We start from the raw sequence: 14075 nt of genomic DNA on the forward strand, positions 1-14075 counted from the left end.
CGCTCTTTTGTCAACCTTCAATTTGCTCCAATTTCTGTTTTCGCTTAAGCGAATGTTAAATATAAATGATTGACTCACCAGATAACCTACTTTTTCATATCTTAATCTATCTTTGTCTTTTATAAAAAATTAAAATCGAAGGCGTATAAACTTCAAATAAAATTTTTCCAAAAATACCACGTTTCTTCAATCAGTATGATCTGCGATATTACGTTATACAAGAATTAACTGTCTCTAATCTTCCTCCGTCAATCTGTAAATTATCATGAAATTTATTTCAATAACTCGAACATAAAATGTAGGCGTGTAAAGGCAATACGTTTATGATTTCAAGTACACACTGTCCTGCTTGCATTATTACGTCACTTATGGCGATAATATAAATGGTCTATGATCTCGACTCACATGATGATGACTAGTCGAGGCTAGTCTGACGTGAAATGAAAAATCACGTGAATATTTTTATGATTGATAGTATGCTTGCGAACGTAATTCCGCGCGCAGTGCGCTGTAATCGACAATGCACGTCGAATGTATCGGAATTCCGAGGATCGTGCTACAAGGTGAAGACAACGAGGGAAAGTGGAAAGAATAGAGAGGTAGAGAATTAAATTACTCGTTCAAGTGAATCAGGCGAATTAAACTATGGGGGATAAAGTCGACGGGGAGACCGCGAGTAAAGAAAAAGCAAATTCGAAAAAGAAAAGGAAATTATCACTAGAGAAGTAAAGGCGTATGAGCGTCGATTGTCTCTCGCTAACGATCGATCCGATCGCGGTTTATTCGCGCCGTTTATTTGCGGCTTTGCGGAGAAACGAAGGAACGAGCGACGGCGAGCGTCGGGAACTTAACTTAGCTGCGGGCGAAGTCTCGTTCGTACGTTTATTACTTATCAAGAATACTGGAGTAAGGCCGAATCGGCGCGAGTCGGCGCGACTTGTCGGAGAATGGTTGTATATCGCCTTGAAATATCCCGACCCACTATGATACAATCTCCGTGATTATTATGTGCCTCTCGATCGTTGAGCAATCGGGATCGATGGAAAAAACGGATCTCCCCCTCTTCCAGCTTCCCCAGAAAGAGATCCGCTCGCGAATTGCGATCCGAGAGGATATCTCGAACCTCGTAATCGCATCCGCTGATCGTGTCAACGGCCGATGATGGACCGATTCGACCGACAAACAGACTCTTGCTGCGATCACGAGGTTTGAAGTGTCATCTTGCAAACGAAGACAACGGGAGGGGAAGAGATATAAGTCATAATATCGCATCGTATGCGGAACAAACATCAGACATGTCGCGAGGCTTAGTAATGCAACGAAACGATGCTGAGAAACGAGTAAATTGTAGGGATATCGCGATATTATCTACCTTTTTTTTTTCAATAGCGATATTTATGCGAACAATGCTTAAAAGTTAATAATAATGTTGTTCGCGCGAAGTCGAAAAAGTGTGTACGAATGGAGATGACCTCGGCTCTGTTATACTTTTCATTTAACTCTTCGCCGGCAACATGAAATTTTAACTCTTTCCCAAAAGAGTCCGCTTTCACAAAAGAGAAGTGTTCTTATGAACATGGTGGACCGAACTTTTTTATTATTTCATCTAAAATAACATAGGGATAATTTTAATTTTATTGTTAAGACATTCTTGGACAACAATTACCTTATTAATTTTATTTTTGACACGATCAATTTTCGATTAAGGTCTCCTTTGAAACGTAAAACGCTAAAACAAACAGACAAACCTAACAATGACGATAAAACAACTTCGTGACTTACTATTTCATTTTTGCATTTATGACAAATTTAAGAGCATCATTAAAAATCTGAACGTCAAATTGTCCTTTTTCAGTTTAAATAAACTTAACGGAGTCATCAAAGCACAAAAAGACGTTCTTCCTCATGAAAAAAATGCGGTTTAGATTAATTGTAAAAATTGTAATGCTTCTTACGTGGGACAGACGAGTTTTAAGTTAAAGACTAGAATCAATGAACATAAAAATACATTAATAAAAGAAGCGATAACTTGTCTGTCATTTTCGAACATAGATTACAATTAGACCATGAATTTGGATGAACCCCAAAATTCTAAATAATAAGAGATATCTGAGTAAAAAGTTAGTGTGCCGAAAGGCTCAATATCAAATTGCAAGACAATAGTTTAAATTTGAAATCAGACACAGAGTTCTTGCACCATCCTTATACGAACATAATAAATAAATTTTAATTCTTTTGATTGTTATAACTATACTCAAGTGTTTACTTTGTTTTTCAATTCTATTCCTCTGGCAATGTTGTTTTCATTCTTATAATATTTATTTCTTAACGCTCATTTACATACGTGACTCTCATTTACATGTATTGACATTGCAAATGATCTTCGTTATGTTCTTACAAGAAATTTAGTGTAATTTTATCCATTTTGTCACCTTAATTTAATTTATTTTATATTATTGTGCACAGTTATGGGATAATAGATTCCCAAGCAGAACAACAAATCACGATAACGTCAAAATGACATTAAAATAAATCGGAAATGATTTATCAAGAATTATTATTATTTAAGATATACGATTGAAATATATGTTTATAAGATAATTGCATCAATTATCACGTATTAATTTTTAATTGCCCGTTTTTTCTTTATCAGAACAACAAGTCACGATAACGCCAAAATGATATTAAAATGAATCGGAAATGATTAAAAATGACTTTTAATAATATAAACATATATCCCATAAATTTAGAGTCATTAATTGGAGTCATCATTCGACATCATTTTGATATCATAATGACTTGTTGTTCTATTTGAGGCTTTAACAACGAGTTTTTACTTTCAAAGCTTCTATCATAGAAGTCAGATTGTATTTTACTATTTTTAGATTTAAATTTATCTCACCAGTTCGCACACAATCAAAATACTGATAAGATCATTAAAGATCCCGTGTGCAAATGGATACTGGAGGAGAAAGGAAAAAAGAGGCAAATAGAATTCGTTGTAATAAAGAATAAACGAGGAATGAGGAATATTCTCGCGAGAATTGACCTCGCATACCTGTCGAGGAAAAAAATTAAATGGGGCAATACGCCATCTCATTAATAACAATACGCTCCCAGAATTCCGAAGAGAGTCTCGATAAGCCGTATTTTCCACAATTATTCTACCAACTTCCCGCTAACCGTGGAAGTTTTCCGGACGCTTCCGCGAGAAATGCACCGACGTGATAATTTTCTTTTCTTTTTTTTTTTTTTTGTTCCATCGGATTCCTCTATCTAAACGATTATATCATACTTTCGAAAACGAAAGTACAACGTATGAAAGTCGCGATTACGTAAGCAGCTAATATAAGTTGGTAGGTTCGTAAATTGTATAGGGTCACACCGTATACAAGTGCTGCCGCACTGAAACGTAAAGATCTTGACCAACACGACGAGATAAGCTATCAATTGTTCCTCTCCGAACCGGTTAAAACTACGACGTTCATTCATGTCAATCGTCATCGTTTTTCATACTTTTGATAAGAAACGCGGGATTCTCCTCGCCTACTTTCTGTTTATTTAAATCGAAGATTTCTTTCTTAAGAATTTCTCTTCTTATTCTACTGCAGGTATAAAATTGCCGCGCGTTTTTATCCAGTAAAGTGAGCGGATCGAAGTGTTTGCAACATTGTTTAGATCGTTTAAGATAGATATCTATCCCGATAACAAATGGACTTTACGAACAATTTGCAGTTGTACATAAATGAGTAAATAAGTAGAAGCGATTACAGAATTGTATTATATATTTTTTGTAATATTTTGTCGTATATTTTTTTCAACGGATAAAGATATTTCTTCTAAAATAGCTATTTGAGAAACTATATCCGTGTGTATATATATATATATATATATATATATAAAATAGATTAAAGTAGACTACCGTAGGAAATACCGTTTCTCAACTGAAACGGGTAAAGGCACTTTAATTGGAGAAATGGTGGTCAGTATCTCGCCACGCCTCACACTCCTCTCTTTTCCTTCTTTTCTCTGTTGCACGTTTGGTGTAAAAATAACAGATGTAAGCGACGAACCATAATCCTCTGGGCGCCTTTCATTCGAAGTAAAGTTAAAGGTGAACAACCTATATATAATATTTAATGTATGAGTACACGTCAAGAATATATAATTTATAATTTCATCATAGACATTGAATCATTTACTTAAAATCAATATAAAAAGGAAGAGAGAGGAAGAAGATTAAGATTGTGAAAAATGACACAGAGCTGCATATACATGGAACTCCTTTCAGCGATGAATTAGGTAAAAATAACATTTCATAATCTTCATAACTTGCTCAATAACGATTTACAAATTAAAAACGCGATAACACGGAAATGATATAAGCGATGCTTTTCAACGATCATTCCAGTAATCGTTCTCTTATCATCGAGGTAAGCAGTGCGTACAAGACAATTCGATTCCGATATCTCGACAATTTAACAAATAAAGCTTAGAGTACTACTGACTCTGTCGTGAGGAACAAACATAAGCAACATCCGCCCGCGCGATTCCGTGAGATAAAGACATCAACAGACAGGAAAGGAAAAAAAAAATGGCAGATGAGAAAATTGTGTCAGACGAGCGATTGTACGATTACTTGCGTACATACGCAAAAAGCATCAAGTTATTGGCCCCAAAATTTTACATAACCGAGGGTACCAATAAAGGCGATAATTACGTTAGCCTCGTCTGCCGCGTCACGATCGAGGGCACCGCTGAAGATGGCGAGGACAAGAAAATTCAGCTTATTCTCAAAACTACGCGAACTTTGGATACCAGCGAAATTCTATCTAGCAGTAACGTCACAAATATGTTTCAACGCGAGATGTTCTTCTATAACGAAGTATTGCCCATTTTCAAAGAGACTTTGAAGGACCGCGGTGGGATTATCGATCGCTTCCCTATTTTATACAACGTGAGCGATGAATCCGGAAAAGAGGTAATTTGCGGTTTACCACTTCTAAACGTGAGCCAATGAAGTAATAATACTACATACATAGCCAAGTATCATGCATATATGTAAATTCCACGGCGCCTTTACATAATCTCTTTTCTTGCGCGAAATAGCCACGTACATACATAATGTAAGAAGGATATAAGAAGGCCGTAAGAAAGATATATATATATATAACGTTCGACAATCAAGTCTTTAAGGAAGTTAAATACTTTGCATAATTTAATTAAAAACGATATTGTATTGCGCGTATGTAAAATTTCAAACGCTATTTCATTGTTTACTTGTGATATTATCTTTTATTTCGATCGGCTGTAAAGCTGCTTGACTCCTATTCTTTGCACGTCGCTCTCAAGACAATGCATTTCACGATGCGTTGCTAAATTGGCCCCGCAAGATTTATACATGTAATAAAACGCAGACATCATGTCGCGAAGTGAAATGTCGATTTATAATGACACATGGATACACGGACACGCATATACACGCGCCGGGCATAATAAACTGGTTTAAGATTATCAAGTAAGACATAAGGTCCGGTTAACCTTTGCATTACGCAATATTTTCGCTAATGGCCAATCTGCATTTAAGCGTTAATGCGAAAGAATCTCTCATATTTTGGCGCGGCTCGATTTTATCGGAAATGAAATTATTAATTTTGGAATTTAATTAATTCATGACGTTCATCGAAGCGTCTCGGGAAGCGTTTCCCTTTAAATCGCAACCCTCCGATTATTATTTGTTCGAAAGCTACAACTATTTATATAAGAAAACGGCCAACAAATCGTAACGGTATAAATAATGTTATATCTTCCGCAATTTTTGAAGTCTTTTCCCCTTTATATTTAGCAGTAAAAGCCGATGTAATCAATGTTAGGCATGCGGTAGGAGTATAAAGTAAAGTGTCGGATAATTAGATGGCTCGCGAAAGTACGTACACTTCTTTATAAAGACTTGATTCTTTGATACGTAACTTCCACACGTAATATATCCCTGACATTTTAATGGAAGTACTGGGCATGGTGGAAAAAATATAAATTAAAATATAATTATCTTTCAATAGATATCCTTATCTTATCTCATCTTGCACAATATGTAACTTCAATACTTCATCTAATAAGATATCTTGATTTATATACATATATACTTAACGATAAGACCCCAGAGAAAAAAAACTATTTTGTAATTCATTTGCATTGCAATTTGATGCTGTTTTTTTGGTAAGGAATTTATTTGTATCATGTATACGCACGTAAAGATCAAGGCACTCGAATCTTATTCATCAATATAAACAACTATGAATGTCCACTCGTAAGATGACTCGACAACATTATGTGATTATCATCCTCAGCTATCTTAACATGATAAACTTTCACGTATTCCTCATGTAGCGCGACTACCGAGATTAGATTTGTACCTTTTCTAAAGATTACTCTAAAGTGATAAAGAGATAAACATTTGGATAATGGACATAATTTACCATAGATACTGATGTTAGAAAATCTAGCGCCTCAAGGTTTCGTAATGGCCAAGTCAAAAATTTTGGATTATCCTCATCTCAGCTTGGCGTTACGATGCTTAGGTGAATTTCACGCATACAGCTTCATTACGCGTGTTACGGACCCAACGAGTTTCGAGAAATTAAAGATGAAAGAACACTTGTTTAATAAACGATTAGTTGATAATATCAATAACAAAGAAAAGGATTATTCAAAAATACTCACTGAACTCGTTCTCAAGGTACTTCACATTTTGATCTTTAAAGATCATCGATATTCATCGAATTTAATTTTTTTTTCTTTTTGGTATCACGTACTAGGCTTTAGCGAATGAAGATAAACATTATTCCGAAAGGTACCAACGATTCGTAGAAAATATGCTGCAAAATATGTTCGATGCAGTTGATGGAAAAGCTGCTGAGCCATACACCGTTGTAAATCATGGTGACTCTTGGACCAACAACATGCTCTTCAAATACGACAAAGTATGTACACACAATTGGATTCTTCTTCCTTGATGATATAGCAGCTTAAGATTTAAGTTAATATACATATATATATATATATATATATATATATATATAAATACACGACATCTTATACATCATTTCATTTTAGGAGAACAATCCGTATGACTTGCGTTTTATAGATCTTCAGCTATGTCGTTACGCATCTCCTGTCTTAGATCTACTTTATATACTTTTCTGCTGCTGCACGCAAGAAACACGAAATGAATATTTCGACCAAGTAATACACGAATATTACGAAACACTATCCAGATGTATCGAAAGAGCCGGTTATGATCCTGATATCCTTTTTCCTTACAAAGTATTATCTGAACATCTTACTAAATTTGGAAAATACGCAGCGGGAATGGCTACTTATACTATACATATATTTACCAGTAATGATGCAGAAATAAAAAATACATATGACAGTGATATACTTCAAGAAAGAATAGAAAATGATAGCTTTTATAGAAATATGTTAATAGGTACTTTTAAAGATCTCGTCGATAGAAATTATATATAAAGTAATACTTTCATTAATATTGCGAATGCCAAAGGAAAATCTTAGAGTGAAAAGTAAAATATTATGTATTAAACTTAGAAATCAGTGTAGCTGTACTACTACAAGTACAAACCTATTTTATTTTATTAGGTTAGAGGAATTTCATTAATAATAACTTATTACGTAAATATGAAAATTATGTATATATTGAGTGTTTGAATAAATTTACGCCGGTTTTTTTGTGAAATTTTGTTTTTAAACGTTTGCTAACAGTTGATTAATCAACATTTAATGCCTCTAATTCTTTCAGCATTTGATATGGATATTTTCATCAAATAATGCTCCCAATTCATCTTTCAATTTTTCGGTGCATCTTCACGTTCTTTATTTTTATCGAAATCATCACTTCTAAAGCGTTGAAACTCTTTCGGATGGAGCATGCTTCCTATGTATCTCCACAAGCAAACGATAACTTTCAGCTACAGTTTTCTTAATAAAACAATGCAGTAAAACTTCCTGTAAATGCTGTTTTGTTGACACAAAAGCCGTTTTCAATGCAATGACAAAAATGTTGTTTACACGCCCATCAAATGTCATATATATAAATATGAAAGCTTATGTATAGTACTCTCAAACAATTACCACTAGAAGAATTCTATTAGTACTCGTGTCGCCGTAGTACTCGTGACGTCTCTTAGAAAATGAGGAAAATTTATTCAAACATCTAATATCTAACTTTTTTTGACATTTCTGATATGCTACTTAAAATATCAAACATAGATATTGCAGTGATTTTTAATAAATAAAAATTTATTTAAAATCTTTATAAGAGATATTTATAAAAAAATATTTTAAATAATTTTTTTCTGCAAAAATTGTTATTTCATTCACAAAGAATTTGCCGAAAGATAATGCAGTTTAGCGATGTTCTTTTACATTAAAGTACAAAAAATAGAAAGAGTGTACAAATAGTACAAAGAATGTACAAATAGTATGTACAAATAGCGAACAAAATAAAATTTTTGCTCATATATATTTTTTCATTGTTTGAATGTATTCAAACTTCAATACTAATATTTATACTAATTTTTATAAATAATTTTACTCAGAAAGATGGAAATTGTGTATAAGAGATATATTTTAAAATGAAATATACAATTTCAAATATACAAAATAAAGGCATCTACTACATTGTTCAGTAATAAAAGGAATACTAGTTTAGTGACAATGTATTTTAGCTCTTAGTAATAAGGTCTTCTTGGATTATTCTGAAAAAGAAAATGTAATAATTAAAATAAACTGTTGGATATTTTTACTTACATTTTTATTTTTTATTGTAAAAATCGCGATACTTACTAATGGATTAGGCCTAAATCTATACGCGAGCATCATCCTTTTTCTATATGCATCAAATTCATCATCATCTCTAGATACTCCATCTGGTCTTTCAGATCCTAGACCAGCACTATCAAGTCTGTTTGTCGCTCTAGAAACGACTCTCTGATTATAACAACTTGAAAATACTAGACAAACATATTCGACGTAAAGAAAATAATGTAAAAGACATTACTTGTTAATTGGTTCAATACGACCGCTACCCTCACTGCCCAACCCTTGTCCTTCACTCCATCCCAATTTTTGTAACATCTGAAATCCTGTAAAGTAAAAAAAACTTATGAAATTCAATTGAAATAATCAATTGAAATAATTTTTAAAAAATTCCAAAATTATTTTTGTTAGCATTTGACTTGAAATATATTTGTCAATTTAATAAATAGTAAATAGAATTCTCAATAGAATATAACCAAATTTAACCATTTATTTGTTACATAAGTTTAATCACTGTACTTATTGTATAAATATAATATTGATAGAGAAAAAACAAGAAAAAATTTTTTTGGAACCTACCTATATTATCTTCCTTTAATTTATATTCTTTATAGTCGCTCAAATCGGGTTCTTTGCCTTGCTTTACAGCATTATATTGCTCCATAAATTTTTTTAATTCATCCGGTGGCAGAAAATCGCCAATATGATGTTTGCCTTCCGCTTGCGCAGTTAATTCCTCGGCCCACATCTGTGTCGCTTCCATTTCAGCAGACCTCAATTTGTGTTCCCAAGTTCCTCCTTCTGTTTCTTCGTCGCTATCATACTCATATTTATGTTTCCCTTGTGCTTCCAAACGTTTCACTTCTTCTCTTTTTCTTAAGAGATTTTGGTATAAAAGATTTATCTAAAAAAAATTATTTATATCTTTTTGTGCATAAAATTATAATTAATCCTTAAACTTCACTTTTATATATTTTTATGTACATATATAATCAGATAAAGAGAATAAATTTTAATATACTTTGTGTGTCTTAAATATCTTTTATAATTGATGCAACAATAATCTACCTTATAATGATCCTCTGCCTTTTTCCATTGTTCTTCGCTTAAATCGAGTGTGCCAAATGTCTGTCTCGCATAATGGATAAGTGCAGGATCATTACGTGAAATCTTGGTAAGCATTGGATTTTTTGATTTAACATGTTGTCTCTTTGATGGAGAAGGTATTATGACTGCAGGCTGTCCAATTTGTCCCGGTATAGCTATGCCAGGTTGTGGAAGTACACCTGATCTATTACCAGAAGGTACATTTGTTTCTGTAACAAGAACCTTATTGTCTGGATCGCCCCAGCGACTACGTTTTCTTCTTTTCCGTTCTTCTTTATTATCGTCCTTTAACTGATCTGCTAACAGTAGCATATATAAAATATGTATTTATAAAACTTGTGCTAAATGTCATTGAATATGTATACGTGTAGTTATTCACCATGTAAAGTTGAATGAGATTTCTGAGATTTATCCTCGTCATTGTCACTAAGAGCTTCTTCAGGACAATAAAGTTCTGCACCACTGTTCTTCTTATCCTTATCTGGCTTCTCCGCACGTAATTTTGAAACCAATCCCCTGTACTGCAGATACGCTGCACTTTGCTTTTGGTGCAGAAACCTTGATTAAAATGATACTTAAAACGCTGTCTAGTAATATGTATTCCTATAGATACAATACTTTCATAGAAAAAATATAACGTCAATAAAAAGTAAAAAGTAGCAGAAGAAAAGTTTAAAATATTATTTGGATTGAGGAAATTGGAGGCATTGATATTATACATAGTATATATTTAGCATTTGAAAATATACGCAACATATAAACACCAAAAATAAGAAATAGCGTAAGTTTAAAAGAATATACAGTTATGCTTCAAAAGATACGATTATAACTTGAAAATTGTAAAATGAAATTTTGAAATAATAGATATCTTTTTTGTCTTTAATTAATATTGAAATCCACATAAAATCTTAGAATGTAAAGCATAGATCATATTAGTGATTATTCTTAGCATATATTGAATAGGTTTAGATATTGGAATATTCATTAAATATAAAAATGTTTTATAAATATATCTAAATGGAATATTTTCTTATTAGTTAAATATATTTTTTTAACACATTAAAAACAACAAAAACTTGAATTTTGAGAATAAACATGTTTAAAACTAAACAATAAAAGAATACAACACAGTAAACTTTGCAGCAAAATGTATACAGAAAATCATTCATTTAGAAGATAATTGCGTATTTTGCCTCAAGTTTTTTCATATACCATATCTTTTGTAACATTTTCTATAATCTCATATAAATTCTTAATTTCTTTCATGTAAAAAATAATTATATTAGTAATAGAACATTTTAAAGTCTACAAGAGAAATAGTAAAGTCTACAATTTTTTTTTATGCTAAAAGAATTATGGGTTATCAAATATATATGATTATTGTGATTGTAAGAAAAAATATGTTCAATGTGAGAATACATTCATTATTAACAATTTTGTCAAACGAAAAAATAGTTTGCTTCATAAAAATATAATAAACATGTAGGAAAATTTATGTAATTAGCAATTTTTTTGCGATACAATTGATATTTAAGAATGCAAGCACACTTGCAAGAATTCACATTAAGCGGACATTCAACAAAATTGTACATTCAATTTTTCATGTTACTAAGATGTCAAGAACTATGTGATAGAGATTTGTACAATGTCCTATAATACAAAATAAAATATTATCGTCCTAGATATTATAAAAGTATTAATTATATTACAAACAAGGATCAGGGAAATGGAAATACAAAACGAGGACCAGTGAGGACAGTAGTTACCATAATTTAGGATCTTGGGCATTCTTCTCTCGTACTTCTTGTTCTATCTCATCCCCACAGTCAGCCACGATTCGTGCCAGCTGCTCAGCCTCTACTAAACACACTTAGAATCCTTTGTCAGCTACTTTGTATAATAATGTTTCAAATATTTGTCTATATATGTGTATGTGTGTGTGTATGTATGTGTGTGTATATGTACAATATAAAGAATATTGTACATATTATTTCTATTTTATTATTTTTTATATCTTATAACAATTTATCTTCCTAGTTTCCCACAATATTATTAAAATTGTACAAGAGGAAACAATGTGTCTAGTGCTTAAAGATAACATTATACAATTGTGCGACACAAAAGAAACGTATTTCCTAACTGTAATATCATACCTTGTTGTTCGGAATTTTGTAGATTAGCCGGTGGTCTGACAGGTGGTGGTATTTGTACGTTAGGAGGGCCCACCGAAATAGGTACCTGATTGGAAAGAGCATAGCCGCTGGATATGAGACCACGCGATGGTGCTGCATTAGGAATAACATTAGGTGGTGGGATGTTTGGCGGAGGGATGTTCAAGTTTGGTGGTGGAACCGAATTGATTGTTGATGGGACGGTATGCACTGGCGGAGGTGCTGACATTATCATAGATGTTATCACATTTGGAGGTGGAACATTAGCTACGTTTGGTACCGTTACTACAATGGTTTGCGAGCCTGTAATAGGCATCATGGTCGGTGGCATTTGAGACATTGGTGGCAAAATGTTCGGAGGTGGTATGTTAGGCGGAGGAATATTCGGAGGTTGTAAATTAGCATTGCACGCTGGCGGTGGTACGCTGCATTGTTGTGGATTCTGTATAATATGCTGTTGTGCGTTTGATGGCGAGGACAAATTGGGCATTGGTATAGCTTGAGACATTTGCATATTTGGTGGTGGAACATTTGTATTTGGTGGAATGCTCTGAATAGGAGGAGGAGGTGGAGGACGTATAATATGTGGTGATGCGATTTGCATTCTCACATTATTAGAATGCTCATTTATGTTAGTGTAATTATTGCTAAAATTTTTTGACATTGGTATCCTTTGCATATGCACAGATGGAATACTTGGTGTCAAGTTCCTTATATTCGGAGGCGGTATATTTGTCATTTGCATCTGCACTGGTTGAGACATGAGGGACGGGATGGAAGAGACGTGGTTATTATTTTGAATTGGGAATTGCTGATTCTGAAATTGTGTGCGTTGTCCATTTTGTGATTGATTATAGTTATGCCGCGCCTCTGGACTAGGTGGTGATCTTCGCCTGGTAGGCGACGGACTCGACGACGAACTGTGTTTCCTATCTGAACTTCTTCCCCATCGTGTATCGTTTCTTCGGCGATCGCGTCTGCTGTCCCAATCTCTACTCTTTTCAATGCTGCGCTTTCTTTCTCTGTCTCTCTCTCTAACAGCTTCATAATTTCTCTCATCTTTTCTTTTATCTTCTTTATCCTGTTCTTGTTTGCTAGTTGTTTTATTGGCAATTTTTTTAAATTGATCAAGAAAACTGCCGTCATTGGCAAACACATTCATAGTAGGCTTTTCATCATCCTCCCTACAGAGATAAACAATGACTTTTACTATTGACATTTTCAATATAAATATGACAAACGCGTAAATTATAACATAAACTATAACATAATTTCGTCCGAAAGGCTGAGTTGACATGACAACAACACGATACATAAGAGATTTACTTTACTTACTTGGGCGCAGTGCTCTTACTAGTTGCTGTAGTGGAAGTTGACGAGTTAGACTTCTTCATGCATTCCACGGCTTCTTTCGCTTTCTGTTCTTGCAGTTTTGCTTGGATTTCCATCTTTTTTTGTTGGATGATCTGCTCTTGTTTTGACATCTGCGCGAAACGTTCATTTCGTGAAGTTTTTGATACAAACGGATCAGAACCCTTTACACCACGATACGCCATTTTTGTCAGCAGTTTAGCCACTCGATTCTACGAGCGACTCTATGAGATTTTACGGACGGATGATTAAAAATCAATCTATGTATCTTGAATTTTTTATCTCAGGATCGTACAATGACTAATACAAAAGATTTACGTCCGACCACATACAGTGGAGTTTCATATTTCATCTGATTTCATCGAGCAATGTCGACATGTCGGCCATATATATTTTTACTTGTGTAATGTCTGCCAACTGAAACTGACTGAAACCGAATTGAGACAGCAGTGCTTATATAGTAGATATTTCAATGCCAATTGTTGCCAATTATAACCGTTTATATTCGGTGAAGTCGGTGAAGTCTATCTATAGTAAATATATGTAACCAATTAAAACACGCGTGCACTGAGAAACAACCAATCACGCATT

General features: G+C 33.5%; 2 protein-coding genes across 7 annotated transcripts; one reads left to right on the forward strand and one right to left on the reverse strand.

Moving 5' to 3' along the window:
- The first annotated feature begins 259 nt into the window (after positions 1 to 259).
- Positions 260 to 8825, forward strand: LOC105149116 (uncharacterized). 4 transcript variants are annotated; one of them, XM_011061319.2, is made up of 7 exons: positions 476 to 599; positions 4059 to 4114; positions 4187 to 4302; positions 4412 to 4981; positions 6482 to 6736; positions 6816 to 6980; positions 7114 to 8825. In XM_011061319.2, the coding sequence occupies exons 4-7, from the start codon at positions 4595 to 4597 to the stop codon at positions 7525 to 7527; spliced, it is 1221 nt and encodes a 406-aa protein (XP_011059621.1). In that variant the 5' UTR covers positions 476 to 599; positions 4059 to 4114; positions 4187 to 4302; positions 4412 to 4594; the 3' UTR covers positions 7528 to 8825. The 4 variants fall into 4 exon arrangements, with proteins under 4 accessions (XP_087265155.1, XP_011059620.1, XP_011059621.1 ...); XM_011061318.2 differs by lacking the exon at positions 4059 to 4114 and having other exon boundaries at positions 462 to 599; XM_011061320.2 differs by lacking the exons at positions 4059 to 4114; positions 4187 to 4302 and having other exon boundaries at positions 477 to 599.
- On the reverse strand, positions 8627 to 13940 carry LOC105149115 (uncharacterized). Of its 3 annotated transcripts, none has more exons than XR_015546026.1 (9): positions 13449 to 13940; positions 12096 to 13297; positions 11709 to 11811; positions 10322 to 10500; positions 9904 to 10241; positions 9415 to 9739; positions 9077 to 9161; positions 8863 to 9006; positions 8627 to 8774 (listed from the first exon to the last, which is right to left on the reverse strand). XR_015546026.1 is itself a non-coding variant. In XM_011061315.2 (9 exons), the coding sequence occupies exons 1-9, from the start codon at positions 13667 to 13669 to the stop codon at positions 8748 to 8750; spliced, it is 2607 nt and encodes an 868-aa protein (XP_011059617.1). In that variant the 5' UTR covers positions 13670 to 13939; the 3' UTR covers positions 8627 to 8747. The 3 variants fall into 3 exon arrangements, 2 of the variants coding, with proteins under 2 accessions (XP_011059617.1, XP_011059616.1); XM_011061315.2 differs by having other exon boundaries at positions 8863 to 8992; positions 9904 to 10238; positions 13449 to 13939; XM_011061314.2 differs by having other exon boundaries at positions 8863 to 8992; positions 13449 to 13939.
- Between the last annotated feature and the right edge of the window lie 135 nt (positions 13941 to 14075).

This window comes from Acromyrmex echinatior, chromosome 8 (assembly GCF_024713525.1).
Source record: "Acromyrmex echinatior isolate Ae372 chromosome 8, ASM2471352v2, whole genome shotgun sequence".
NCBI classification, from domain to species: Eukaryota; Metazoa; Arthropoda; class Insecta; order Hymenoptera; family Formicidae; genus Acromyrmex; species Acromyrmex echinatior.